The following is a 27103-nucleotide window of genomic DNA, read 5'->3' as shown; positions in this document are numbered from 1 at the left end:
AAATAATAAATTGATTTGTAAAATTTAATGAGTAAAAATATGGTAAGTTGAAAAGATTTTTCTTGGTAAGAAATGACAACATCTATGAAGCAAGAAAGATGGACCATATTTTTTTTATATAATTTGACAATTAATTATCACACTTTATAATAATTTATCAATTGCAATTACGAGGAACCGTTTTCTAATTTAGAAAATTAATTGCTAATAGAAACGGTTAGTATAAAATATAGAAGATTATGTGGAATTTGAAATGCAACAATAAATATCAAAATAAAAAAAAATCAGAAAAAAATTTCAAAAAAAGAGGTCATGCCATCTCAGCTTTTGTTATTGGGGATTGATAGGAAGTAATAGATTAGAGGGATATTAAAATCGGTATAATGTTTGAAGGCCTTATTTGAATGCAGTAATAAGTTATTCAATAACTTAATTAATATAGAAAAATTTTCGTGCAATTAAAAGTAATGAGTTTGGTTTTGTTTCTAAAAAAATTAGTATTCATAACTACGTACGGTAGTTTATTTTACTCCGAAAAACATGAGTCTAATAATTGATGTTACCTTGGATGCTAAGACTTTTCCGCATGGCAAAGTTAAAGAACTATAATTCCATACAACAACTTACATGAAGTATTACTCTATTTAGGATCATATGGAGTTTGCGCTTTTATGTGGTGAGAAAAAATATATATATATTTTTTGAGGTAAATGATACTGCATTGGGCAAATTATGTAATGAGCTTTATTTTGTATGGAATTAATTTTCTCTACTAATTTTTTTTCGTTAACTCATATGCAAAAAATTTCAGATATATTCCATATATGGTTCATCCAATATTCACTTTAGTACTCTTTTGTTTTAACTTTGTTACTGATTTAACAAAAAAAAATTAGTAGAGAAAATAACAAAAAGAGAAAAATAAAGCCATAGAGCACAAAAGTGATAAATTTTAAATCATATAGTACTAAAAGACGGTATTTAAAATTTTTTCTTAAATATATGTTTTGTTTGGTTCTAGGGAAAAGCGAGAATTCATACAGTCCTCTTAGTTCTTGTTTCTCAGAGTGTTAAATGGATCTTAAAATTGAACGGCCTCAAAGCTTGAGAAGTGTTCGGACTATTTTGGATCACCTATTTTATGGGCTGAAGGTTTAAAATACGAAGTTCTGTTTCGTAAGGCCTATTTGGCCCAATTGCGATCCAGACGACCCAACCCGATCCATTGCGCTGGCTTGGTCGGGCACATCGTGGTCGAACCAAACCAGAGGCCCAATTTGACGACACTTGGTCGCAGGTGCTCGGCACGTGCAAAGAAATGGTTTGGCGTGCGTGCGGAACCAGGCCCGCTCATTCGACCTCCGTCTCCAACGCCCCGTAATCCAATTCTCTGATGAAACCCTACTCCTCTCCCTCTGCACACCGTCCCTCCTCCCTCTCCCTCTCCCTCTCCCTCTCCCTCTCCCTCTCGAGCTCCTGGAAACCCTAACCATAACCCTAATTCTCTATCTCTCTCTCTATCTCTATCTCTATCTCTATCTCTATCTCTCTCGGCCTCTCTTTCTCTCTTTGTCGTTCTCCCCTGCCTTTGATGTCCCTCCAATCCCCGGAGTTCAAGTACATCACGCAGGAGTGCCTCCGAGAATGGAAGAGCTCCAACCCTAGCTTCAGGCTCCCCGATCCGGTCCCGATGAACCGGTTCCTGTACGAACTCTGCTGGGCCATGGTGCGTTTAGTCCTCCTCGATTTCTAGGGTTCTGGGGGTCGTTTTTGTGATTCGCCTGTGGTTGAACTTTGGTGTTCTGTGTATCCAGATTCGAGGGGAGTTGCCGTTTCCGAAGTGCAGGGCGGCGTTGGATTCTGTGGTGTTCAAAGAGGAGCAGGGGAGGGAGGAGATGGGGTCCGTTCTTGCGGATATCATCGCACACCTGGCTCTAGATGTGAGTATCATGAGCTTCTTGTCTTGCATCTCCTGTTAATTTAATTTTTGAGAATGGACGAATTGTTTTTGAACTTAAATTTTGATATATTTGGTCCACATGATGAACGGAGTATAAATGCACAGAAATTTTGAAATGGGTGCCTCAACTTCAAGAAATTTGGCTTTGCCTCGTATCGTTCCAAGATGTTCGATTTATGTACCTTTTAGTTAGAACATAATAAATATTTTGAGGCACGGCAAGCGACCATACACTTCAGGCTTTGGTCCCCGTGACAGAAGACATAAGGCAATCCAAAAGCGCTTGATCCAAGAAGCACTTGATCATAATCTAGCCTAATTTTCATGCGGCATATGGGCTATTCTGTAACCTAACAGTAAATTCTGTTACTTGATTGTGCCATTATAATGGTATTTCTTCTCTTGAGACCTGATATTTTCATGGTAAATTTGATTGTATTTCTTATTGTATTTTGCAGCTTACGATCTCTGGGGATCATCGCATTCGCCTTGTTAAAATGGTAAGACAGCGGTTTCAGTTTTTGACCTTATAAATTGAGTCTGTGATTAAACAGTCATTACATCCGATACACTTGAATGGGCTTGCCTGAAGCTGCAGTTCTCTTTGAATCAATCAAAAAAAATGTATGCGGAGTCATGTGGTTTCATGAATGCTTATACTTCCTCTTCCTTTAGCATTACTCAAATTTTAAAAAATATTTAAAACAAAAGTAAATCAGGTCTTCATGCCTTTTATAATTCTTGTACTAAATCTCGATGCATTATCTCTTAAAGTAAAATTTGCTATAAGAATACAAATATTATAAAGCTACATAATCTCCGGGCGATGCTCTCAATCTTGAATTTCTTCAGTGTAATTTGCTGCACGAACTTTGGATATTTTATTATTACATTATTATCATGTAAATATAGACTTATTGTGTTATTTGTTTTACATATTTATCTACTAACTATTAAAGAAAAGAAATTACAAATCACCCTGCGTAGTTGTCATGTAAATGTAGCCTTTTTTTCACTGGTTCTGCATACTTATCTACAAGCTATTACTGAAAAGACATTCTAAATCACCTTGGGTGCCGTTACAATTCTCTGCTGTTGCATGAGAGCAGCAATACTTAACAGAGAAAATGTTGAGGTTACCAAATAGGTACCACTAGCTTGCTCCTCTGGAATATTGTTCTGTTGTTGTTTAGTCATATCTCCAATACATGTTTGACTGGGACTCCAAATGAAGTTCTTATGTGCCACTCGCGACAACACAGTGTTGCTATGATGATTCACTGCTGCTTGCTTTGCATCTTTTATAGTTTTGACCAATGAACTTGCCTGCTGCTTTAAATAATAGGTGATATTTGTTAGTACTTCGAATTGTTTTAATCTTTCAAACAAGTCTGGTTTTGATGGGTTTCATATTTTCCTAAGTTTCTTTTTTAAGATTTATTCATTTATCTATCTGTCATGCTTCTTACGTACATATCAAAATTCCTTTGTAGGCAAAATCGCTGGTGGAATCTTCTTTTGTTCCAGCAAGGCTTTTGCAAGAGCGCTGTGAAGTGAGAACTTTTAGCTGTTGTAAAATTGTCTTCCAACTGACCCATCAATACTTGTACAGAAGGTGCTAATCCTTTTCTCCGACACATAGGAAGAATTTCTGTGGGAAGCGGAATTAAGCAAGGCAAAAGCTCAAGATCTTAAGACCAAAGAGGTATGTGAGCTGGATGCTCGTTATCATATTATTGTTTATTCATATTTTAACCAATAGTGTGAAACTAAAACTAATCATGGCCAATCCTTGTTTTCCTCTTTCTGCTTACTAAATTGGGATGTTCTAGAGACATGCTATGAGTAATTCTGCAGTACTTCTAATCTTAGTTTCCACAGAGCATCCTTTATTATTTTTCCATAGTAAGTGATACACAGCAGTTGGCAATCTAGGATCTTTTGTATTTAGCTAGATTTTTGTATATTTGAAGGTTGGCTTAATTGGGAATTGTTGTTCCACAGCTAGTTTGACTGCTTTCGCTTTCTCACTGATTGGTATGTCAGTAATATGCATGTTTTCGTGGAGTGCAGGTTAGAGTTAATACTCGCCTTCTTTATCAGCAAACAAAGTTCAATCTTTTACGGGAAGAGAGTGAGGGTTATGCTAAGTTGGTAAGTACTTCTTCATTCTGCTCTTTTGGCATGTTAACCAAAGTTTTCGCCTTTTGCGATGGAATTGACTTCTCAATTATCTTTATTGTTTCCGATGGACTATGCTGTTTTACACCATTCTTCCATTTTATTTATTGCAAGTAGCCAATTAATCTTTTTTTTTGGGGGGGGATTTCTTAGGTTACACTTCTTTGTCAAGGTGGTTTAGATTCAATTAATCGAAATACATCAAGAGTGACAATTAGTATTATAAAGGTATGCTGCTGGATTTTTCGCAAACAAATTTCAGGTATCAAGTAAACAAACTTTGTTTGGTTCTCTCTAATAACTCGATTTTCTCTGCAGTCATTAATTGGGCATTTCGATCTGGATCCTAATCGCGTTTTCGATATTGTAAGCTTTTTATCTTATTCTATGTTCTTAAGCACGGTTTCTTCTACTTTTTTTACTTAGGAAGTTAGTTGAGAATGCAGGAAGATATTGTGTTGTTGAAAAGCTTACTGCTAGATAAGAAAGTCCAAAGAAACCTTCTGACCTAATAATGAAATGGCTATTTCCTGTGTATGGTAGGTGCTGGAGTGTTTTGAACTCTATCCCGAGAATCATATATTTTATAACTTGATTCCTATATTTCCGAAGGTATATCCTATCACCGCAAGTTTATTTCTTCCATTTCCATGGTATTGTTTTGCTATTGGCTTTTGTCTCTGTTGTTCTGTTACAGTCACACGCTGCTCAAGTTTTGGGATTTAAGTTCCAGTATTACCAGCGAGTTGAAGTCAATACTCCTGTTCCTTCTAGCCTTTTCCGACTTGCAGCTTTACTGGTGAAAGCAGAATTTATCGATCTTGATAGTATGTAAGTATTGTGCACTAATTTGTACATAGTAAAGTTGCTTTGCTTGGGCCTCCATATTTTTTGTTATTGGGTCTTTTATTTTTGCACGTCCTTTTCAGTCTTTTTTTAGTTAGTCTTTTCTTAGTTGTAAGATCTGTTTCTTGCTTGGATTTTATTGAATTTACATGACGACCACTGTTTTCAGAGTATTTTTGGAGTCTGCATCAGTCATCAAAATGCTCTTAGTATATGTGTTGTAGCAAATCTTTATAGGCAGCTTCTGGATTTTCTGCCTTGTTTTCTTTCTCTTTTTTCCCCTCCTCAAATCTGACAATATCTGTTGTTTTACCTTACACGTGGTGCCTGTAAGTGGAGTATCATGCTGGAAGTTGGTTTTTTTTATTACTTGGGATTTGGTGGTGCTGTGCTGCATCTTTCATTTGCAGGAGGGTTGTAAGTCGGAGGCAATTGTATAGGATGGGCTCTTTTCTTGGTTCTCTTTTGACTTGTTTATAGAGGTTTGAATATTTGGTTGTTGAGACTGAATGTTGGATAAATTAAGATTCAAGCAATGAACCTACAAGTGAGAGGAAGCCAGCTTGGTTCCAGTCAAAGAAAAAGTTTTTACCTTGGCCTACATTGAGAATGTGATAAGTTTGAAGGTTGATGGAATGTTCTGTTTTGCCACTTATTTTCTGACGCAGTCGCTGTACTGTTCTGCTTCCCTTTCCAGGCTGTTAGAACTCTTTTTACATGCATTTTTGTGGCTGAACTTGATAGATATGGTGATAATGGGAGCTCTGTCATGGCATTGAATATAGTTTGCTTGTTGGTGTCATTTACAGCCAAAGAAAGTGAGATCTAATTACTTCTAACAAGGTGGACAGATCTGACCAAACCATGTACATGGATAGTAAAACATGACCCTAGAGTCCAGTTCTGGCAATTTGTAATTGATTATAATGGAGAGCTAGCTCTTTATTTGTCTTTGGTTCGAAGCTTGATGTGCCATTGGAATCCAGTGACGTAAAGATAATTTATATCTATGAAATCTTCGGCAGCATAGCACGGTTACAATAGACAAGGTGGTTCGCATTACCTTGCCTTTTACACGTTTATATACTGATATATTTGTATAAATGTTGGTATATCACAAGGGTTATTGGACAAGAACTGGAAGCAGGAGATTGATCTTTTTCCATTCTTAGATGAGCTAATATACATAGCTTTAATGAGGAGATTGTGAATGGTATGCTATTGCAATTGATGGTGTTGGTGAAGATATCAAGCTGATATTTACACAATGATGGTTCCACTTTTTATTCTTTTGGCTGTCATGAATGTAGCACTACCAACCAAAGAAACTGACAAATATTGAGGAAACCTGAGGGGGCAGGTTTTTCTTTGATCTGCTGTTCGCCTCATTATTATGCGTACGTGAGACAATAGAAGCATCAGTCAGAGAATTTTTCTCTTTGCTAACTTTGAAGATGAGCGATGCTGTTGTCGAATCAAAGGCGAGTTTCATGTATTCTTGTGATATTATTCTGGGTCATGCCCGTATCTATTTGTTTGTGTGAAATGCGTAAGCAATTCACTTTTTCTAGTTTTCTGCTGTAAGTTGGCACACTGAGGGAAAAAGTATAATTTAGCATATCATATTGTTGGAATGCAGTACAAGTTATGCTGTCTCAATGATAAAAAATATGCCAATCCCTTTTGGACTTTCTGATCATTGAGAGGTGCTGTAGCTGACTCCAGATGATGTCGAGTCATCAAGCAAATTGAGTCCATATTGAATGTTATTATGTAACATATGTGGGATATATAAGTGAAGCTTATCTGTGCTGTTTGCTTTCATTTCTTAAACATCTACGTCCATTTTTTGTTGACATCAATTGATAATTGGTTGATTGTTGCATAAACCAATGTTTGCATAATCTTGTTGACATTTTCAGTAGTTGTATTATGATGGGGCTGTTATTATTGTTATTATTAATTGTAGACAGCGGTTGGAACTCTTATTGCACTTTCTTAGGTGAAACAGTATTTGAAGTTCTCTGAAGGGCCATGGTTAAGTATCTAATCAGGAAATTGTTGGGACTTTTAGGAAAAAGTCATTTTTATATGGAGTTTAACAATTTTTTTTTTCTGAAGTTGTGTCTAGTTCTGGATATCTTTGTTTTAAGTGCTGCATACGTGCTTTTTGAATGGCCATGCTGCATTAGCATCTTGTTGCTAGAGTCTTCCTTAACAATTAATTTGCTTGAGAGAGGTACACAGTACACCAAAACTACTGTGCTTTTAATGAGGGCTTGTCAATGAAAACAGAGTGCCTTTTGTGAACTAGAAGTTTGGGATTGCCAAACATTCTGTGCATAGTTAATTCCTGGCTATTATAACTCTTGTGGAATTTCTGAATCCAGCTTTGGTGTGCGTAGCAGGCATGTTCTATTAACTGCTCCTATGTATGGGACATCTTGGTTGGGTTGATTTTTGTCCATTTTTCTTTCTGAATATTTTATTGAATGTGGGGGCAATGAAATCATTTTATTTGACACAAGCATTCGTTTCTAAGGTACATCTGCACTGTCATATGAGGCACATTTTTGAAGTGTGAAAGCTCGTCATTATCCCTTCGTGATTCCATATACTATAGGCAATTAGCTACTTAGTTTATTCTCTGAAGGCTTGTGATCCCTTCCTTATCATTCTAAGCTGTCATATAAGCCTCATTTTTGAAGCGGGAAAGCTCGTCACTATCTTTTCCTGATTACGTATAACATAGGCAACTAGCTACATAATTTAGTCTCTGAAGCCTTGTGATCCATCCTTTATCATTCTTAGGCTTAAAATCTCTGAAGGCTTATCTGTTTTATTGTGTTGGATTGAGATGACCACTCATTTGAGCTGGTTGATGAAGTCTTTTCGTTGTGTGATTAATGTGTGCTTATATTGTTTGTTTGTCTATTTCTTGTTGCTATTATTTTCTTACTTATTTGATTGATTTGTTAATAGTATCCTTAGCTTTGCCTTGGTTTATCTTTGACATTCTTATTTTTCTTTTAATTATTTCTGTCCACCTTTTGTTTCAGATACACACACTTACTTCCCAAGGATGATGAGGCATTTGAGCACTATGATGCTTTTATTGCAAAACGGATTGATGAGGTTTGCTTTTTTTTCTTTTGTCCAGATTTGCATGCTTGAAGGTTTTCTTCATAGTATTTGCTGATGACATCATTTTCTGTTTTCTTCTTTTTTTTTTTCACTGGCAGGCTAATAAAATTGGTAAAATAAATCTTGCTGCTACTGGGAAGGACCTCATGGAAGATGAAAAACAAGATGTAACTATTGATTTGTATACTGTGTTGGACATGGAAAGTGATGCAGTTAGTGAACGAGCTTCTGAGAATGAAAAGAATCAGAAACTTGGGTTGCTCGCTGGTTTCCTTTCTATTGATGATTGGTAAGTTAGGTTCAATACACCGTTTTTGATGATTGGCTTGCTTCTAGTTCTGTCTTGTAAAATATAGTAACCACATTTAGTATGTTATTTTTAGTTAGCCCCATTAGTTGCTTTTGTTGTTTTCGTTTACTAGTTTCTGAAGTGTTACTCGTTGCAAAAATTCGGTTGAAGGACATTAATTCAAACCCTTAACCTGAACATGCATCTCTTTTCTACATTTCTAATTGTACCATTCATCTATATAAATGTTCTGATCTCACAATTCTAATTATTGTGGGTTCTGAAGAACAATTTTATTTTCAGCTGACCTGCAAAATATATTTTCAACCAAAACATTGATGACTTAGACTGCATTATGAAAAAAAACATTTATAAGGAAAACAATTTTGAAATCCCATGTATGATATCCTCTTCAATGTTTTCTGAATCGATTTGGTTGACTATTCATTATTAGCATTTGTGCATCTATCTTCCATGTAGCATGTCTGTCATTTTACTATAATTTTTTTATTTAGTACTGTTTTCGTTTATGTTGTTTTTTTCTCTTTATAATTTATGAAATATTATCTGTTGTTGATTGTCTGCTGATTTTACTGCACCGCTGCAATGCAGGTTCCATGCCCAAATACTTTTTGATCGTCTTGGTCACCTAAATCCTGTTGAGCATGTTCAAATTTGTGAGGGTTTATTTAGGTTAGTCAAGTGTTCTTTCCTTTTAACTTGTTTATTCTTTCTAATCTGTGGTTGTCAGTTGCTTAGACAGAGAGCTCTTTAATTGTTTGTTGATTTGAAAAATTAGGCTGTGAAAAGATATGATATTTGTTCTCCTAAATCTTGCAAGAGTCTGTTGTGCTTGTGTTAGAGAACAAGATATTAATTAGTCTCTGTTGCCTTTTTCACTCTGGATTTTCTCAGGAAGCTTGTTCTTGTTAATGCATGTAATAGCTTTTTTTAGCTGTCAATTTGCATTGCGTTGTCAGACCACTTTTTTCGAATTTGTCCGTATCTGGAAATTGACTGATTTGAACTGACTTTTCCATTTTGTTCACATCTTTTGTTTCCATCAAGTGGTTATAGTAGCAGAGGAGGGTATGCTGCTATATTATGTAACTTCCCCTTTCTATTTTACCTTCATCTAGGGTGATTGAGACGAGTTTATCTTTTGCATATGCTATAATTTGCCAAACACATCATCATGCTGCTATATTATGTAACTTTCTCCTCCTTTTTTACCTACATGTAGGGTGATTGAGAAGAGTTTGTCTTCTGCATATGCTATAGTTTGCCAAACACATAATGAAACCGCTGGGAGCTCAAATTCCATCACTGATGCCATGGAAGCAACAACAGCCTCTTCTCCAACAAACTCTTCTATTAACCTTCCACGAGAGTTCTTTCAGATGCTGATTGCTGTGGGCCCTTATCTGCATCGTGATACTGAACTTCTTCAGAAGGTGTTATAAAAATTCTTTGTAAATGTTCAATCATGAAAAATATCGCTTATGCTTTATCTTTCCCAGTTCATGCGTCACACATTTTTGAATGTGCTTGTCATTCTTGACCTCAGAACTCTTTGAGAATTTCCTTATTTCTAGCTATTTTTGGTAGAATACATTCCATTAATGTGAAGCTGATAATCAGTTGTATGTTTGGTTATTACATGTATGTATACACATGCAGGTTTGCAGAGTGCTGAGGGCATACTATCTGTCTTCACGAGGCTTACGCTATACTGCTTCAAATATGATTTCTTCTGAATCAAATGAAACAAAGAGGTCTAAAGAAGCTAGGTTTAGGGTTGAAGAAGCGCTAGGGTCATGTTTGCTTCCTTCATTGCAGCTGATCCCTGCAAATCCTGCTATTGGGCAGGAAATTTGGGAAGTCCTTTCTCTTCTACCATATGAGGTTTGCTATCCACATTCTTGTTCTTGGTTGGCCATTTGCAAAGAAGCCCACTATTATTTTGTTTTTGCAACTTTGCCCCTTTTTTTTTGTTATTGCAATTTGGGAGTAAAATATCCTCACATAGATTGGAAGGCCACTGACTGGAACTCTGTGAGACATGGGCCAGGGTTGATTCAGTCTATAAAGAAGATTGTAGCCTAATGATGCAAGAATGTGAAAGAAATTGGACTTAAGTTGCGAAATCAATAGAAGGGTGTATTATTTATGCAAAATCTTCTTCTTGGTAGAGCATAATTCACTATGGCGTGTGATTTTTGGTGTATCTTCGTGAACAGGCCCGCTACCGGTTGTATGGTGAATGGGAAAAGGATGATGAACGAAGTCCTATAGTTCTTGCTGCAAGGCAGATTGCAAAGGTGGTTAATTCTTCTATTTGATGTGGTAATCACCTCATTCATATTATCGCTTAAATTTACTTGCTGCCTTTTCTTCATCAGTTGGACACAAGAAGGATCTTGAAGCGACTTGCGAAGGAAAACTTGAAGCAGCTTGGTCGCATGGTCGCCAAACTTTCTCATGCTAACCCAATGACTGTACTTCGCACTATTGTCATTCAGGTTTTGTGCTTCTTAAAGAAAATAATAATCTCCTTTTTGTTTGCCAGAGTGACTTTTCTTTTAAAAAAACTTTTTTTTTCCCTGACAATCTCTATGTGCAGATTGAGGCTTATAGGGATATGATTACGCCAGTAGTCGATGCTTTTAAGTACTTGACGCAGGTGCCTTGCAATCTCTCTCTCTCTCTCTCTCTCTCTCTCTCTCTCTCTCTCGGTGTTTTGTCTTTTGTTTAGAATAATTATTCTAGTTGCCTTTTTGTTGCATCCATGACCTACTGACAGAAAGGATTACAAATTTTGTACTCGAGCATCTTACATACTTTCCAATAAATGCATATTTTTCATTCTACTTTCCCTACAATTCTCTGAACTTTCTTCACCATTGTTTATTCTTCTAAAATTTATGAGTGCAGATTTGACATGCTTCTATGTTACAGCTGGAGTACGATATATTAGAATATGTTGTCATTGAACGCCTTGCTCAAGGAGGACGTGAGAAGCTGAAAGATGATGGCCTAAATCTCTCAGATTGGCTTCAGTCTCTTGCCTCCTTTTGGGGCCACCTGTATGTATTTCTGTCATTCTGAAAATCTACAACTTTATGTTTTGTCTCTTATCTCATTAGATGAAGTAAATTTTAGGTTAATTAATGCTTTAAGCAACCCAATTGCCTTTATATTGCCGCGAATATTTAATTTCAAAGAAGAGTATATATTTTTCTCAACATTGAGTACAGCGCTGTAGCTTTTGTTTGCTTTATAATGAATTTTATGATTTTATCTGTGTTCATTTTTTTCATTCTTATAGGTGTAAGAAGTATCCTTCAATGGAATTGAGAGGCCTTATTCAGTATCTTGTTAATCAGTTAAAGAAGGGCTCGGGTGTTGAGCTTGTTTTATTGGAGGTACTTTGCATTATATGTCTTTTTCAAGGTAATTTTTGGCTATAACTTATTTTGAGTTTAACTTGTTGACTTACGCAGGAGCTAATTCAGCAAATGGCGAATGTGCAGTACACTGAAAATATGACTGAGGAACAGCTAGATGCTATGGCAGGAAGTGAGACATTGCGATACCAAGCTACGCTTTTTGGAATGACGAGAAATAATAAGGTGCAAACTGATCTTTTATTTTAATTGATATATCTTTGGCTGTTTGAGATGAGGCATAACATAGCAAATAGGGATCCTTTGGCACTAATTTGATTTTCTTGATTTCTTCTCTCCGTAAAATGGGATGTCAATCTCAACCACCATCACCTATTATGTTTCTTAATTTCATCACCTATAGCTTTTGAATGTGATGCATTTGATTAAGGTGAAAGAATTGTAGCCTTCTTTGCGCAACAACATCTTTTACTTTAATATGACAATTCTTGTCTCCCGAAAAGTAGAAAAAATTTAGTTCTTCCATTTTTTTTGTTTCCTTTTTTTTTGCTGCAGTAATGAAATATGCTCTATTTTGTTTCTTGGCTTATTTATTGGTCAGAGAATAAGCTTACTTCTTGACCCCATTTACCCTATCCCTTATTAACATACAAAGGGTTCATCCCACATTGATTGAATTGAAATGGTGATTAGTGACATAGAAATAATACCGTGAGCTCTTGTTATTGCTTGACAGATTCCTCTCTTTCATTTCTATACTTTGGTGACCTATAAACAGATTTCTAGTGAGTTAATATTAGATCAACCACTGGCTAGTGCTGTCACGATAAGAACCTATGTAAATGTGTGGATGTGAAGATTGTGAACTATAACCACCAATACTAAATATGTTTGCAGTTTCAATCGAGCACTGAAAGCAAAGAAAGAGTTAAAAACTTTTGATTCCACTCTCCTGTAATTAGATGGAAGCCATGCAAACTGACTTCCAAACTCATACTCCTTTTTATACCTGAGATGCATAATTGTCTTGTTATGGCATCTGAATCTCAGTAAACGTAGTACTAATTATTTCATATTGTAGTGAGAACACAGGGTTTATTTGTGATGCCCTGTTTTAACTTAAAGTTTATATCTATGTTTAGTAACTAGTTCTTTGTTTCATTTTTTTTTTTTTTCATGCTGTTCACCTAGCTCATAAATTCTTTTATTTTTACTTTTAATACTATATATTCTATTGACCGTGCCTAGCGCAATTGGCTAAGGGCTTGATGGTTGATATTCGAGTTCTCAAGTTCAAAGTCTGGTTGCTTCACATTTCTAGCTGAGTTCATTTCTAAAAATAAATGAATGAAGCGGGTAGCTTGCTGCCTTCCTCTTAATATATATATATATATATATATATATATATATATATATATATATATATTCTAGATCTGCATGTTCCTCGACTATTTTATGACCTTATCAAGTGTTATGTATTGAAATACCATCATATTGAATGTCAGAAAATTTCTGTTTCAGGTATTGAGTAAATCTACAAACCGACTGCGGGACTCCTTACTTCCAAGGGAAGAACCTAAGCTGGCAATTCCTCTGTTATTGCTGATAGCTCAGCACCGCTCCATGTAGGCAAATCATGTGCTCTGATGTCTTAAACTTTTGCCTGATTTTCCGTTCTTTTCTACAAATTTTACCATTCATAAAACCAAAGCCAATACTAAAATAATGATGTAGCTTATATGGTAAATGTTTCGAGGAAAATCAGTTAATGTTGTGAGCTGAGATGTTATACGATTGATCTCGAGTGTCCGACTTTTGTACCAAAGTTCCGCCCCTTAGTTTTGTCCTTTGTCCAGAAGAAAGGATTTCAACGAGTTTATTTTAAAGATTTTGGTACATGATTTGTGCATGCTGTAAGCACGATTATTCTGTAGGATGTGTTAAAATGTTATTTATGGTGCTCTGATCTCAGGGTTGTTATCACCATGGATGCATAGAATATAAATCGTCCCTATATTAAATTATAATGTGTTTTTTCCTGCAGAAATTATCAGCCTAGATTTTTCCATACGGGTAGTTAGAAATATTATGTTTATGCTCTGATCTCAGGGTTGTCATAAATGCGGATGCGCCATACATCAAAATGGTCAGTGAGCAGTTTGATAGGTGCCATGGAACACTTCTTCAGTATGTTGAATTTCTTTCTAGTGCGTTTGCTCCTACAAACTATGCTCAGTTGATTCCTCCTCTAGATGAGCTTGTTCATAAGTATCATCTTGATCCAGAGGTAATATTTCAGTGAATGCGGCATCTTGTACTGAATCATCAATTTGTACGGATATTTAGTTTCTAGCCATTAACTATTTAATCAAGTTAAAATGTAATCCAGGTAGCTTTTCTCATTTATCGGCCTGTTATGAGACTCTTCAAAAACAGGAATGGGGCTGAAATTTGTTGGCCTCTCAATGCCATTAGAGATCTGAACATGCCGAGCGATGAAAATGAAGAACTTCCAGTTTCATCCAATGATTTCATTTTGCAACTTGGCTCCCAGAAGCCAGTCATGTAAGCTTCCTTTTTGAATAATATTAATATCTGTACTGAATCAATCACGTGAGTACATTCTATTTTTCATATTCCCATTTGTAGCAGGTGGTCCGACTTCCTTTTTGAATAATATTAATATCTGTACTGAATCAATCACGTGAGTACATTCTATTTTTCGTATTCCCATTTGTAGCAGGTGGTCCGACCTTCTTAACACAGTGCGATCAATGCTGCCTTCAAAGTCTTGGAATAGTCTTTCTCCTGAACTGTATGCCACATTTTGGGGCCTAACACTTTACGACCTTTACATCCCTAGAAACCGATACGAGTCAGAGATATCAAAACAGCATGCCGCTATTAAAGCATTGGAAGAACTCTCTGACAACTCAAATATAGCGATCACAAAGCGTAAAAAGGAGAAGGAAAGGATCCAGGAGGTTCTTGATAGATTGATTAATGAGTTTCAGAAGCACGAGCAACATGTTTCTTCTGTGCGACTAAGGCTAAGTCGAGAAAAGGACAAGTGGTTGAGTTCTTGCCCTGATACTTTGAAGATCAATATGGAGTTTCTTCAGCGTTGTATATTCCCACGTTGTGTATTCAGCATGCCCGATGCCGTATATTGCGCTATGTTTGTGCATACATTACATTCACTTGGAACACCATTTTTTAACACAGTGAACCATATCGATGTCCTGATCTGTAAAACACTACAACCCATGATCTGTTGTTGTACTGAATATGAAGCAGGCAGGCTTGGGAGATTTCTCTATGAGACATTAAAGATGGCCTACCATTGGAAGGTGGGATGTAATTTATGGAAGAGTATACCTTTTCATTAATTACAGTTTTCTGAATGATTTTGAGATTTTAATTTTGTTCTCCTTCAGAGTGATGAGTCTATTTATGAACGGGAATGTGGAAACATGCCAGGGTTTGCTGTATATTACAGATACCCAAACAGCCAGCGTGTTACTTATAGTCAATTCATGAGAGTATGTTTTTCTTTCCATCAGCTGTTATTTCCTTTTGTGCTTTTTGTAGTCCAGAGAATTGATCATCTGCTAATGTTACTTACAATGTTCCCTTGTTCTCAATTATTTCCTTCAATATTAATTTTACTTCATGAAGTTCAAGTGTAATATGTTATTAAGCATTTGTAAAATGGTAGGTTATAAATGTGAAGCCTTACTAAAGATATCATGAGTCTATATGAAGACCGGCGACATTAATACCTTACTCTTAGTTTTGTAGTCATCTTTGACTTTATTTTGGAAGATGGAATAGCCCTACAACCAGAACTAGGCAATATTTTTATAGTATTGTATTGATATGTAGCAATATAGTGCTGCATCTAAGTTAATGTGACTTTTGCTTGTGAAAATGGTTGCTAACAATTTAGCTTGGAGACAATTAGCTGTTGCAATTTGTAGGCATGCAAAGAGATTTACAGCTCTAGGCATATGTATTGGCTGATATTCTTTCACAAGTAGAAAGCTAATATCTGCGAGAGATTTACATTAAAAAAAAAGTTGGTATAAAAATTCAAAATCATTTTAAATATATGAAAAAAAATATTTTACATTTGTTTTAAGACTTGTTCTGTGCAACAAGTCAACTATTGTGAGTGCCGTAGAATATTTTACTACATTAGGTGATATCACTGGAAAATGAGACACAGATGTTGGTTATTACGATTTACTGAAAAAAGTGCTCCTATCAGTTCATTTTTCAGCGTTACCGGTTTTGAGCTGAGTATTGATATGTTTTCTTGAAGGTGCATTGGAAATGGAGTGGAAGAATGACTAGATTGCTCGTGCAGTGCTTGGAATCTACTGAATACATGGAAATAAGAAATGCCCTTATTGTGCTGACAAAAATTTCTAGTGTTTTTCCTGTCATTCGTAAGAGTGGTATTAACATTGAGAAAAGGGTAAGAAGTTTATATTTTTTTACATTCTTTCAACCATAGCTGTAAGCTAATTGTAGCTTTTCTTATTATGTTTTATAACTTTCCAGGTAGCTAAAATCAAAGGGGATGAGAGGGAAGATCTCAAAGTTTTGGCAACTGGTGTAGCTGCAGCTTTGGCTGCTCGCAAGGTCAGTATTTTCTTTTACTATTACAGTGATTCTTCCCAGGACCATTCCATTCTGAACTTACTGATTCTTCGGATTAAAACTTGCAGAGCTCATGGGTTTCTGAAGAAGAATTTGGCATGGGGCATATTGATCTGAAGCCTTCAGCATCACCTGCGAAAGCTCTTACTGGTAAATTGAGCAATATGTGAAAGGGGCTTATATATATATGTGTGTGTGTATATATATATATATAGAGAGAGAGAGAGAGAGAGAGAGAGAGAGAGAGAGAATTGAGCTCCTATGCTCTTAAAAGTACCAAGTCATTGGTGCTTGCAGGTTTTTGGCCTTTGGATGAAGATTTCTAGGGTTTGGAGAATAGTGGTCCCCTAGGGTTGAGGGGATGGTTGGTGGAATAGCATTATCCGAGGGGTGGAATTGGTCAAAGAGATAGATCTAATGGTGGGAAACTTAGAAGCATCAAGTGCTGCTTTTAAAAGCACCATAGCCGGACTCTCTCTCTCTCTCTCTCTCTATATATATATATATATTCCAGCTGAAATACTATTAATAGTATATTTATAGTACATATTATAGATTTTTTAACCTTTGTATGTGTACTAGTAATAGTATCAAGGGTAAACCCTAAGCATCCAAGGGTTAAAAAGTCTATAATATACACTATTCATATGCTTTTAGAAGCACTCCTCCTCAATACCGTATGCCCTTCAAATAATGTATATCTGAGTCTGAATCTTCAAATAGTAACTAATTTTAGTCATCCAATTCATGGGTGATGATGATTTTTTATTAGGAAGATTTTTGAGGAGCATTTTTCTGAGTAAAAGGGTAGAATATGTATGTATTACATTTATTATATGAGAGGCATATTGCAAAACTTTTTTCCAAAAAAAAAATCAGATTTTGGAGGAAAATGTATGTAAATAGATAACATCACAGGATATATAAATATAATTATATCTGTATTGAAAATGTTTGGCCAACTATGATGACATTGCCAATGCCATTGCAGGGAATCAGGCCATTGATCCTCTAAATGCAGCTAAAGATCCAATGGCACGCATGAAATCCTCAGATAGCAGAGCAGAAAAATCAGAAGGTGCTATGCTTCCAAAATCTGATATTTCACAACAAAAGCGTGGTGGCATGTCTGCAAACGGGCATGATCACTCTTCACCAGCACCATCTAAACCTTCTGGGGTAGAAGTTGGGTCTGAGGAACCAGTTACAAAGGCGTCTCAGAAGTCTATGGTTGAGTCTGAGGTACACCTATGTAGTGATTATATTTAAGTTACCTTACTGGAACATTATGGATTTTCAACATTAATTGCTGGCTAATATGTTCACTCCAGCTTAAGAGATGCTCAATGTTTGCTACAGAAGAATTTACTTATAAAATTGTTTTTAATAAATCTAAACTTGTACCGGTCAGTCTTATAGCTTCACTTATATTAGTCGATTGCATTCCTATTCTTGATAAACTAATTTAATTCTCTCTTAACTTCGTCATGTTAGGCTTGTTTGTTAAAATTCTTCAAATATTTTGCACTATTGTGTGGTTAATCTTATTTCGACATTCTATAGTTGCTATGTATGGGCATGCATCAATATACTTTTAAATAATGGTGTTGATCCCTACAGGCGAGACCTCAACAGAAGCGGACAACTCAGAACTCTCTTGGAAAGATCCCAAAACAGGATGTTGTTCGAGAAGATGCTAAATCTGGAAAAGATGGAGGTGCAGTTGCTTCAGCTGCTTCTAATGGTTTTGATATTCATGACCCAGCCGCTAAACAACAAAAGAGAAGTGCTCTGACTGAAGAACAGGATAGAGCGACTAAACGCAAGAAGGGAGACGCTGAAGGCAAGGATGATGAAGAAAAAACTCATATTCCAGATCATGACAAAAATGCAAGTGAGGAGCAAATTTCAGGTAGGCCAGATAAATCAAAAGATAAAGGTAATGAGAAGTATGACAAAGAGCAAAGAGATAAGATCCGTGGGGAAGATAATCTTGAGAGATTAAGGGATAAGTCGGTGGAGAGAAGTGAACGTTCTACAGAAAGGAGAGATGATAGGAATAAGGAGGAGAGAAGCAAACTGAGACACAGTGAGGCTCACAATGATGAGCGCTTTCATGGGCAAAGTTTGCCTCCGCCACCACCTCTTCCTCCCAGTTTTGTTCCTCAGTCAGTTGGAGGCAACCGAAGAGATGAAGAGAGTGATAGAAGAGTAGGCAGCACTAGCGGCAGACATATTCAGCGGCTTTCTCCTAGACATGATGAGAAAGAAAAGCGGCGTTCTGAAGAAAATGTTGTCTCATCGCAAGATGATGCGAAGCGTAGGAGAGAGGATGATTTCCGGGATAGAAAGCGCGAAGAACGAGAGGGGGCATCAAGTAAGGTAAATCTTCCTTCTCTTTCTCCATCATGTAAAGGTAAATCTTCCTTCTCTTTCCCCATCATGTAATCTAAGGCATGAAACTACGAGATATAAATGAATCCACTAATCCACACACACGAAAAGTGTTTTACATATTCAGATAGAAATATGAAATACAATTTAGAGTGTCTATGATCAGCTTCTAAAACATTGGGCTGACAACATTTTTTTTTTTTTCCATGAAAATCCCTGTTGAGCTTTCTTGATTTGTCTGTAGGTTGATGAGAGGGACAGAGATAAAGGAAATCCACTTAAAGAAGATAGTGATCCTAATGTAGCATCCAAAAGGCGAAAACTAAAAAAAGATCAATCTTCATCTTCTGAAGCTGGTGGGGAGTATTCTCCTGTCATCCCACCACCTCCCCCTCATGGGGCGGGCATTTCTCAATCGTTTGATGCCAGAGAAAGAGGAGAGAGAAAAGGGGGTATGGTGCAGCATCGAGCAGCTTATGTTGATGAAGTGCCAAGAATGCATGGCAAGGAAGCAGCAAGTAAGGTCAATCGTCGGGACACTGATCAGTATCCTTAAGTGGTCAAAGTGCCTACTCTTTTTTTTCTGTCTTCTCTCTTGCATTATTGGAATTCATCTTGTTTATCTCTCATTTCAGTTATCATTAGTGGTGTGCACTATTCTCTCCAAAACTGAATTACCTAACTGCATTAAATCATCTAGTTGACTCTGTTCTGTTTTATCACAAAGTAGGCCCAGTTAGGTTGTACGAATTGAGAACCTAATAAAACTGAATTAACAGAAATTAACTGGATATATTGAGTTTAATATATCTTGGCCATTCCTTGATCCAAACTGTTGCAGTCCTTAGCCACTATACCATTGAAACAGATTTAGGGGGTGAGATTAAATCATCCTTATATCCAGTAATCATTCTAATATCCATCATATTTGGAGTTCGACACATTCTAGTCTGAGTAGTGTTTTCTATCAAAATTGGATGCTAATATGGTTTATTTCATTCCCTATTCTGCAGTTTGGTCCAGTTTATAATAGCTCACCCCATTTTATTATGTTCTGTTCCCTGAATTTGGCTGCTGCTGAATCTGCAAGAATTGCCTGACAGAGTTGTGTGTTTCCAGAGGCTCGTAGGGTCATGTATAACGTGGTAAACATTTGTTTTTAGCACAAACTGGTTTATCCCTGTGACGAGAAAACAGTATGTGCTATCTCCGTTTTTCTTTCTTTATTTTTTTGTGCATATATTATATTTTAGAGCTTATTTCCTTGACCTATCAATACTATAGAATACATGAAAGAGAGTGGGAAGAAGAAAAGCGGCAAAGAGCTGAAGCGAAAAGGAAGCATCGGAAATAGGCATTTAAACAAATAGCAAGCGAGGATTCTCTTTTTGCAGACAAAAGGCTCCCGTGTATGTTGTTGCAGTCATCCATGACTCAAAAGCAAAAATGAGTGCAGCTGAAGTTGTCCTCACCAACAGAGTGGAAAACTGTAGAGATTATGATGGTCAAACTCTGGTTACCGAGCGTGCGCAGAGCTTTACTACATTTTAATTTTATTTTGATAGGGAAGGCCCGCGCACTCCCTTTGTAACAATCGGATGTGTTTTATTGGTTTGACACAAGAATTCTTGAAATGTGTAGTAGATCTGTGATGTAACATGGTCGCCAGGTGTGGTGTTTTTCGCCAATTTATCTCGGGATCGAGCTCTTTTTCTATGTATAAAATGTCAGGATAAGCAAAGAAATTCAAAGAAAATTTGTTGTTTTAGTCCGATGCAACAACGCTCTACAAAAGTTTGGGCCTATCTGCAAAAATCGGCCCACAAACAGTCGGACTCAAATATTTTCCGCCCTTTCAACTATAGGCCTTGGGTCTCTTAACGGCCTAACGAACTATTGGGCCTACTAAAGGCCCAACGAAATATTAGGCTAACTAACGGCCCACCTCAATTTTGGACCGTAATAACGGCTTGTAACTATTGGGCCTACAAGCAACAAAATGTTGGGCCTACGAACGGCCGAACAAATAATTGGGCCTACTAACGGCCCACCGCACTATTGGGCGTAATAACGGACCCACCGAATTAATGGGCCTAATAGTGGCCCATCAAACTACGGGCATATAACGGCCTACCTAAATAGTGGCCCTAAAAAGTCCCATCTAATAATACCGGCCTACCTAAGAACTAGGCCATACGGCCCAATAAACTATTGGGCCTACCGTGGCCCTCCGAACAAATGGGCCTACTAACGGCCCACTAATGTAATGGGCCTAAAACGGGCCATTTAACTAAGGGCCTCGCAACGGCCGGCCAATCGAATGGGCCTAACAGCAGCCCACCTAACAACTGGGCCGACTAACGGTCCATGCAACTATTGGGCCACCAACGGCCGACGCAACCCGCCTAACGATTAGGCCTGCAATGGCCCATCAAACGATAGGCCCCACAAACAGCCCATCAAACCATTGGGGCAACAAACACTCCAACCTAGTGGCCTACAAGCTATTAGGCCTTTGCCACAAACGGCCCACCAAACGAATGGCCCTTCAAACGGCCCACCAATCTACCGGGCCTGGTGACAGCGGACGCTGGTCACAGCAACAGTCTACTGAAGGTCCTGAGACTGCCAGAGCCTGCCTTTGTAATAAGGCCCCCACAATAACTGATCCGAAATTCAACCAACAGCACACTACATAAGTGCTGTAGATTTGTAGATCACTTTTGTTCATTCAGACACAGAATTTTTGGTTCACACCGTTAAACTGATTATGTACAATAAAATCACAAAAGCGAACAGCGAATGAAGCGCAAATGAAATAATCATCCCACAATACCTCATTAGCACACAGATAAGAGGTTAACTCACCATAATAAATTACTTAGACGTTATCAGTTTGGGGTCCACAAACAGTTTTAACAATTCCATATAAAATATTATACTTGGCATACTCAAAGAAAACAGCGAAACAAAAAAAAAAAGGAAAAAGTCAAGCAGCATCCCAATAGAAATTGACAGGTAATATAAAAATCTCTGGCGCACGAGTCTCCTCAAAAGTCACCTTGGCCTGAGTATCGACCACCACCACCACCAAAACTACCGCTGCCGCCACCACCACCACCACCATAACCACTACGAAACCCACCACTGGGTTTGTCATTAGCAAAGCTTACGCGGATATTCCGGCCATGCAATTCCTGCAAACAAAAAATGACAACCAAACCACTCAATATGCAACAAAACTCACCATAACATCATAATTCTGTAATTAGGATAATTGCAATCAACGTCCAGCTATACAAGGAAAAGTTTGTATCAGCGAAATCAACCAAAAAAAACAGAAAACTGCGGCAAACTCTTTAGCATAACCACCATGTGGGCACTTTCGATCCATATTAACCAAGGAATTTATGGAAAAGGGTAAGATTGCTAGGGAATGCAAAGGTTTAAGAGAGGGAGCCACTTCTTGCAATGCAGGCCCACATTTAATAACCCAAAGTAGGTAATTACTGGAATAACAATAAAAGATAAGACTTTCGGGAGGTGGAGATAAAAAAAAGGTCAAACCTGGCCATCCATGCTAGACATGGCTGTTTTGGCATCTTCATCACTGTCGAAGTTTATGAATCCGAACCCCCTTGACCTTCCAGTGTCTCTGTCGGTTATAACCCGCGCTGGATGATAACAAATTGTTCAGAACAAATGAGCATATGGCATGGATATATTTTATACATCCATTTATGCTTCTAAAAGATAGCAAATACAAAAAAATTTAAAACAACAAAGATTATCCATTCATATGAGATATAAATGGTAATATGTTCTACATACAAAATTCTGATACGCAAGTTAATTTCTTAAAAGTTTGTATGTGCAAAGAATTGCAGAGTGCTGATTACTAACCTTCAGTGACAGTTCCAAAGCAGTTGAATGCCTCTTTAAGTGATTGGTCATCAGTGCCATAGGAAAGACCTGATAAAACGAAGAAAGGTGCTAAATATTCCACTTTTAAAGGGACCTATCTTTGAAGCTAGGGCAAGAAACACATCTTACCTCCAATGAAAAGTTTTGTCGATGACATATAGCGCATGGAATTAAGCAGATGCATTGCCGGAACTGGTCCGTTATTCATCAAAGCCCCCTGCCTAATCAGGCTGCCGATCTTGTTACAAAATGCCATCTAAAATGGTTTAATTCTGCTGAAAAATAGCATTTCACAAGTTGTTTAATCATCACACCGAAAATATTACCAAAGTAACTATGTTTTGTTCGCCTTTAAATGACAACAAAGAGAACATAGATCCACAAACAATTGGCTTGTCACATAAAATAGAACCACTCCAAGCATATTAAAAGGTACACAAGCTAATTTGTTCCCACAAGACTTGTAATAAAGGAATCATAACAAACAGAGATTCAAAAATTATGACAAGCAGGACCACCATCTATTCATCAATCTCAAGTACTCAACATTCTACTGCTTACCAAACTCATGTAGATAGCAACAACATAAGTAAAGCTATATTACGATCAACAAGACAACACAAAAGCTCGATCTTTGATTAATTGAATTTTGAAAGCCCAATGATAGCCTACTTGTAACAAAGCCCATAGACAAGACATTCTTGATATCTAATCTCTGCATAATAAGCTTGATATAAAACCTCATACTGCAGCTTATAAACTTACGCATCCACAAACCACAAATTGTTAAGTAAAATTCTTCAAAAACGGCAAAAAAAAAAAGGCATTTTCACAAATTTAAACCCAGAAAACTTTAATTTAATTCAGGCATTTAGCGATGAGAATAACAGTTTGTGTTCAAGAAATTAGACAAAAATCCAGCTACTAAACTCCCATAGGGATCTATTCAAACCTCAACTCTATCAAACTACTTAATATGATGTAATCGTGAGCCTTTTTCCCTCCCTCAAACACAGACTAAATCATCTGTAGTTAGATTTATTGGGTAAAAATTGCACGAATACCCAACAACTACAAAAGGCACCGTAAAAGAGACGAAGATAGTAAACAAAGCATCCGTTTACAAATGAATCTAACACCAGAGTAAAATATCACAGCACATAATGAAATCGTCGAAAAGACAAGGAAAAACAAATATATATTAAAAAAACACCAAGAAACCATTTGACCTTTCACCATTGGAGAACAAAATCGAAACAGATTATTATTATTATTATTATTATTATAGACATTATTAGAAGAAAAAGGCGTTAGAGATCTTACATTTCGACACCTCGGAGAGAGAGAGAGAGAGAGAGAGATAGGAGTGGTGATTAGGGTTTTTGTTGTGGGGTTTGAGAGAGAGAGAAAGGGGGCGCGGAGACTAGGGTTTTTTGTAGGGTTTGAGAGAGAGAGAGAGAGAAAGAAGGGGGAGAGGCGGCTAGGGTTTAGCCAAACCACAAATGATGCTGACTCAGCACGAAAATATCTCGAAGGGCCATTTTTTTAAAAAAATAAGGCCAATTTGCATAAAAAATCCACTTATTTTGGGCTTTTGCAAAATCGGGCCATTTTTTTGGTTTTTGCAGATTTGGTCCGCTTTTTCAGCAAACTGACCAAAATACCCTTATACATTTTTCTCTTTCCTCTTTCTCTCTCCTCTTTTTTTTCTCTCGTTCTTTTTTCTTTTTCTTCCCAGAGAGCGGCGAAGACGGAGCGGAGGTGCCCTTATACCTTTTCTTTTCTCTTTTTTCTCTCGTTCTTTTTTTTCTTTCTCTTCCCAGAGAGCGGCGAAGACAGAGCGGCGTCGCCGCCGGCGCCCCCACCTTTCTCGCCTCCGATCCCTCCAAGGCCGGGCTGTGACTTTTTTTTTTTTTGCATTTTTCTTTTCTTTTCTTCTCTGACATCCCGCTCATAGTTTCCCCGACGACCGCGCATCTCTCGCTCTCTGCCCTTCTTCATCTCTCTTCTCTCCCTCACTCTCTGCTGCTCTGACACGAATGCATTCTTAGCGACACCTGGCGCGCCTGCACCCGGTGGAGAATCTCGCGCTGTAACCTGGATTTCGGGTCTTTAGCGGCGTTCACGCCATGTGGCTATGTACAAGAGGTGATCAAAAATAAAAAAAAAAACACCAGAAAAAATAAAGATAAAAAAATCTTAATTAAAAAAATGAGAAGAGAAATGTATCGTAACTACAAAAGAAATTACAAGCACTACTAAGATGTAAACTGAGCTTAAGATAAAATTACACTTTTTAAACAAAATTAACCTTGAAAATATAACTGTTCTCTTCGTATTGCACTCATTTCAGATATAAACTCACCCACTAAGATAAAGACACTCTTAAATAAAAGTTGTACTGTTTATTCTCTTGGCACGTTATCTTCTTCTCTCTCATTTTGCACCATTCTCTCTGTTACACTATTTTTATCTTAACTGGCCACCTATTTAAGAGATATATTATCGCTCTCATAATGTTGCAACTGTTCCTTTCCTCTTTGCAACTGTTAACCTCTTTAAGAGGAGAAAGCAGTGCAACAAGAGAGAAGCAGTATAAATCATCTTTAAAGATATGTATTTAAAATAAAAAACATGTAACAAAGGAGAAATAGGTGCACAAGAAAAAAAATTGTAGCCCATTATCTTAAACTGCACCCATTTAAGAAGATATTTATACTCTGCTTCTCCTCTTGTTGACCTGTTCTCCCTTATAAAGATAGAAACAGTGCAACAAGAGAGAACATTATAAATATCTCATAAAGATTTATTAAAATAAAAACTAGTATAAACAATAGGAGAAATGGTGCAACAAGAAAAAACTGACGACCTTATCTAACTCACCCATTAAGAGATATTTAATACTGCTCTCCTCTGTTGCACTGTTCTCCCTCTTGTTGCAACTGTTTGACCTCTAGAGGAGAAACATTGACAACAAGAGAGACCGTGCAACAAGAGGAGAAGGCAGTATAAATATTCTTAAGATTGTAGTTTAAAAAAAAACATATAACCAAGAGAAATGGCACCAGCAAAAAAACTGCATCCATGTATCTACCTGCACCCATTTAAAAGATATTTATATGTTCTCCTCTGTGGCACTGTTTTCTCCTCTTTAAAGAGAAAACAGTGCAACAAGAAAAACATTCAACACATAGAGAAGCATAACTATTTGTTAAAGAGGCATTTAAATAAAAACAGTTCGACCTTTCGACGTTCGGCCGGTCGCTGCACGACGATCGCGTGCCGCGGCAGACAGCGGCGTCTCCGACGTAGCGTGGGAGAGCAAGCGCTGGCGCGGCTTCTCCGGCGGAGAAGGCCACGTGACAAGAAGAACACGGCCTCCGCTGGTGCCGGCCGGTTCGCTTCGCCTCCCGCTCCTGCGCGCGTGCGCTTCGCTCCCCTGTTCATTCTTCTTCGCTCTATTGTCTTCTCTCCATCCACACGCCGCGTGCCGGCGCGCCGTCCGGCGGCACGGAGTGGCTGGTCCGACGTGGCGAGGAGGAGAAGTGGGGTCGCAGTGTGGAGAGAGAGGTAGAGAGGCGCGGTGAATGGAAGGATGTGACGGAGCGACGGTAGAAGAAAAGCGAACGTCCTTTTTTTTTCGGGAAAAAAAGTCAACGACAGAAAAGAAGAGGAGAGAGAAAGAGGAAAGAGAAAAAGTAATAAGGGTATTTTGGTCAGTTTGCTGAAAAAGCGGACCAAATCTGCAAAAACGAAAAAGGTGACCCGATTTTACAAAAGCCCAAAATAAGTTGATTTTTTATGCAAAAAGGCCAAAAAATAACTTATTTCAAATTATTTTAATATTTTTATAGCAGTTGTGGGTGGGTCACAGGCTCACAGCCTGGCACGAGCGAAATTACGGAATTACCCTCAGACTCCAATTTTCACTCCTTCACTGTGTCTTGGGGCTGACAAGTGGGTCCCACATTTAATAACTATTTGGTGAACATGGTACTATAGTATGTGGTGAGCTCACAACTTAAATCCAATATTAGTTTTTCCTTTATTATTTATCATTTGTATTATTATCTAAATAGTTTACCAGATATTTACTATGCACGCAAATATATTTCACAAGGTTGCATGCGCGACAACTTACCCATTACAACAACAAACCACCCCCAAAAAAGGAAAAAAAAAAAAAANAGTATGTGCTATCTCCGTTTTTCTTTAAATTTTTTTTTTGTGCATATATTATATTTTAGAGCTTATTTCCTTGACCTATCAATACTATAGAATACATGAAAGAGA

At 37.4% G+C, this 27103-nt stretch overlaps 2 protein-coding genes across 4 annotated transcripts; one reads left to right on the top strand and one right to left on the bottom strand.

Moving 5' to 3' along the window:
* Positions 1361–20654, top strand: LOC109711426 (THO complex subunit 2). Of its 2 annotated transcripts, none has more exons than XM_020234452.1 (33): positions 1361–1726; positions 1815–1940; positions 2419–2460; positions 3454–3513; positions 3603–3665; positions 4034–4114; positions 4295–4369; positions 4460–4507; positions 4685–4753; positions 4839–4972; positions 8047–8122; positions 8230–8420; positions 9033–9113; positions 9664–9874; positions 10101–10325; positions 10661–10741; positions 10823–10942; positions 11044–11103; positions 11379–11506; positions 11749–11845; positions 11924–12052; positions 13349–13452; positions 13937–14114; positions 14217–14392; positions 14568–15177; positions 15265–15369; positions 16152–16307; positions 16394–16474; positions 16561–16642; positions 17484–17734; positions 18113–18874; positions 19131–19432; positions 20171–20654. In XM_020234452.1, the coding sequence occupies exons 1-33, from the start codon at positions 1592–1594 to the stop codon at positions 20238–20240; spliced, it is 5109 nt and encodes a 1702-aa protein (XP_020090041.1). In that variant the 5' UTR covers positions 1361–1591; the 3' UTR covers positions 20241–20654. The 2 variants fall into 2 exon arrangements, with proteins under 2 accessions (XP_020090041.1, XP_020090049.1); XM_020234460.1 differs by having other exon boundaries at positions 1362–1726; positions 14571–15177.
* On the bottom strand, positions 21737–24280 carry LOC109711447 (glycine-rich RNA-binding protein 4, mitochondrial-like). Of its 2 annotated transcripts, none has more exons than XM_020234485.1 (5): positions 24134–24280; positions 22940–23085; positions 22790–22858; positions 22454–22560; positions 21737–22083 (listed from the first exon to the last, which is right to left on the bottom strand). In XM_020234485.1, the coding sequence occupies exons 2-5, from the start codon at positions 23064–23066 to the stop codon at positions 21937–21939; spliced, it is 450 nt and encodes a 149-aa protein (XP_020090074.1). In that variant the 5' UTR covers positions 23067–23085; positions 24134–24280; the 3' UTR covers positions 21737–21936. The 2 variants fall into 2 exon arrangements, with proteins under 2 accessions (XP_020090074.1, XP_020090083.1); XM_020234494.1 differs by having other exon boundaries at positions 22940–23082; positions 24134–24278.

Source organism: Ananas comosus, linkage group 1 (assembly GCF_001540865.1).
Source record: "Ananas comosus cultivar F153 linkage group 1, ASM154086v1, whole genome shotgun sequence".
In the NCBI taxonomy this organism is placed as follows: domain Eukaryota; kingdom Viridiplantae; phylum Streptophyta; class Magnoliopsida; order Poales; family Bromeliaceae; genus Ananas; species Ananas comosus.
This window is presented reverse-complemented; position numbering and strand designations above follow the sequence as displayed.

What these genes read in the sequence shown, in the direction of transcription:
- LOC109711426 (XM_020234452.1), top strand. Translation starts at nt 1,592, where the DNA reads ATGTCCCTCCAATCCCCGGAGTTCAAGTACATCACGCAGGAGTGCCTC. An exon ending in ACGAACTCTGCTGGGCCATG is followed by an intron (nt 1,727 to 1,814) that starts GTGCGTTTAGTC and finishes CTGTGTATCCAG; the next exon opens with ATTCGAGGGGAGTTGCCGTT. An exon ending in TTGAGCTTGTTTTATTGGAG is followed by an intron (nt 11,846 to 11,923) that starts GTACTTTGCATT and finishes TGACTTACGCAG; the next exon opens with GAGCTAATTCAGCAAATGGC.
- LOC109711447 (XM_020234485.1), bottom strand. Translation starts at nt 23,066, where the DNA reads ATGGCATTTTGTAACAAGATCGGCAGCCTGATTAGGCAGGGGGCTTTG. An exon ending in CTTTGGAACTGTCACTGAAG is followed by an intron (nt 22,561 to 22,789) that starts GTTAGTAATCAG and finishes GTTATCATCCAG; the next exon opens with CGCGGGTTATAACCGACAGA. An exon ending in TGTCTAGCATGGATGGCCAG is followed by an intron (nt 22,084 to 22,453) that starts GTTTGACCTTTT and finishes TTTTGTTTGCAG; the next exon opens with GAATTGCATGGCCGGAATAT.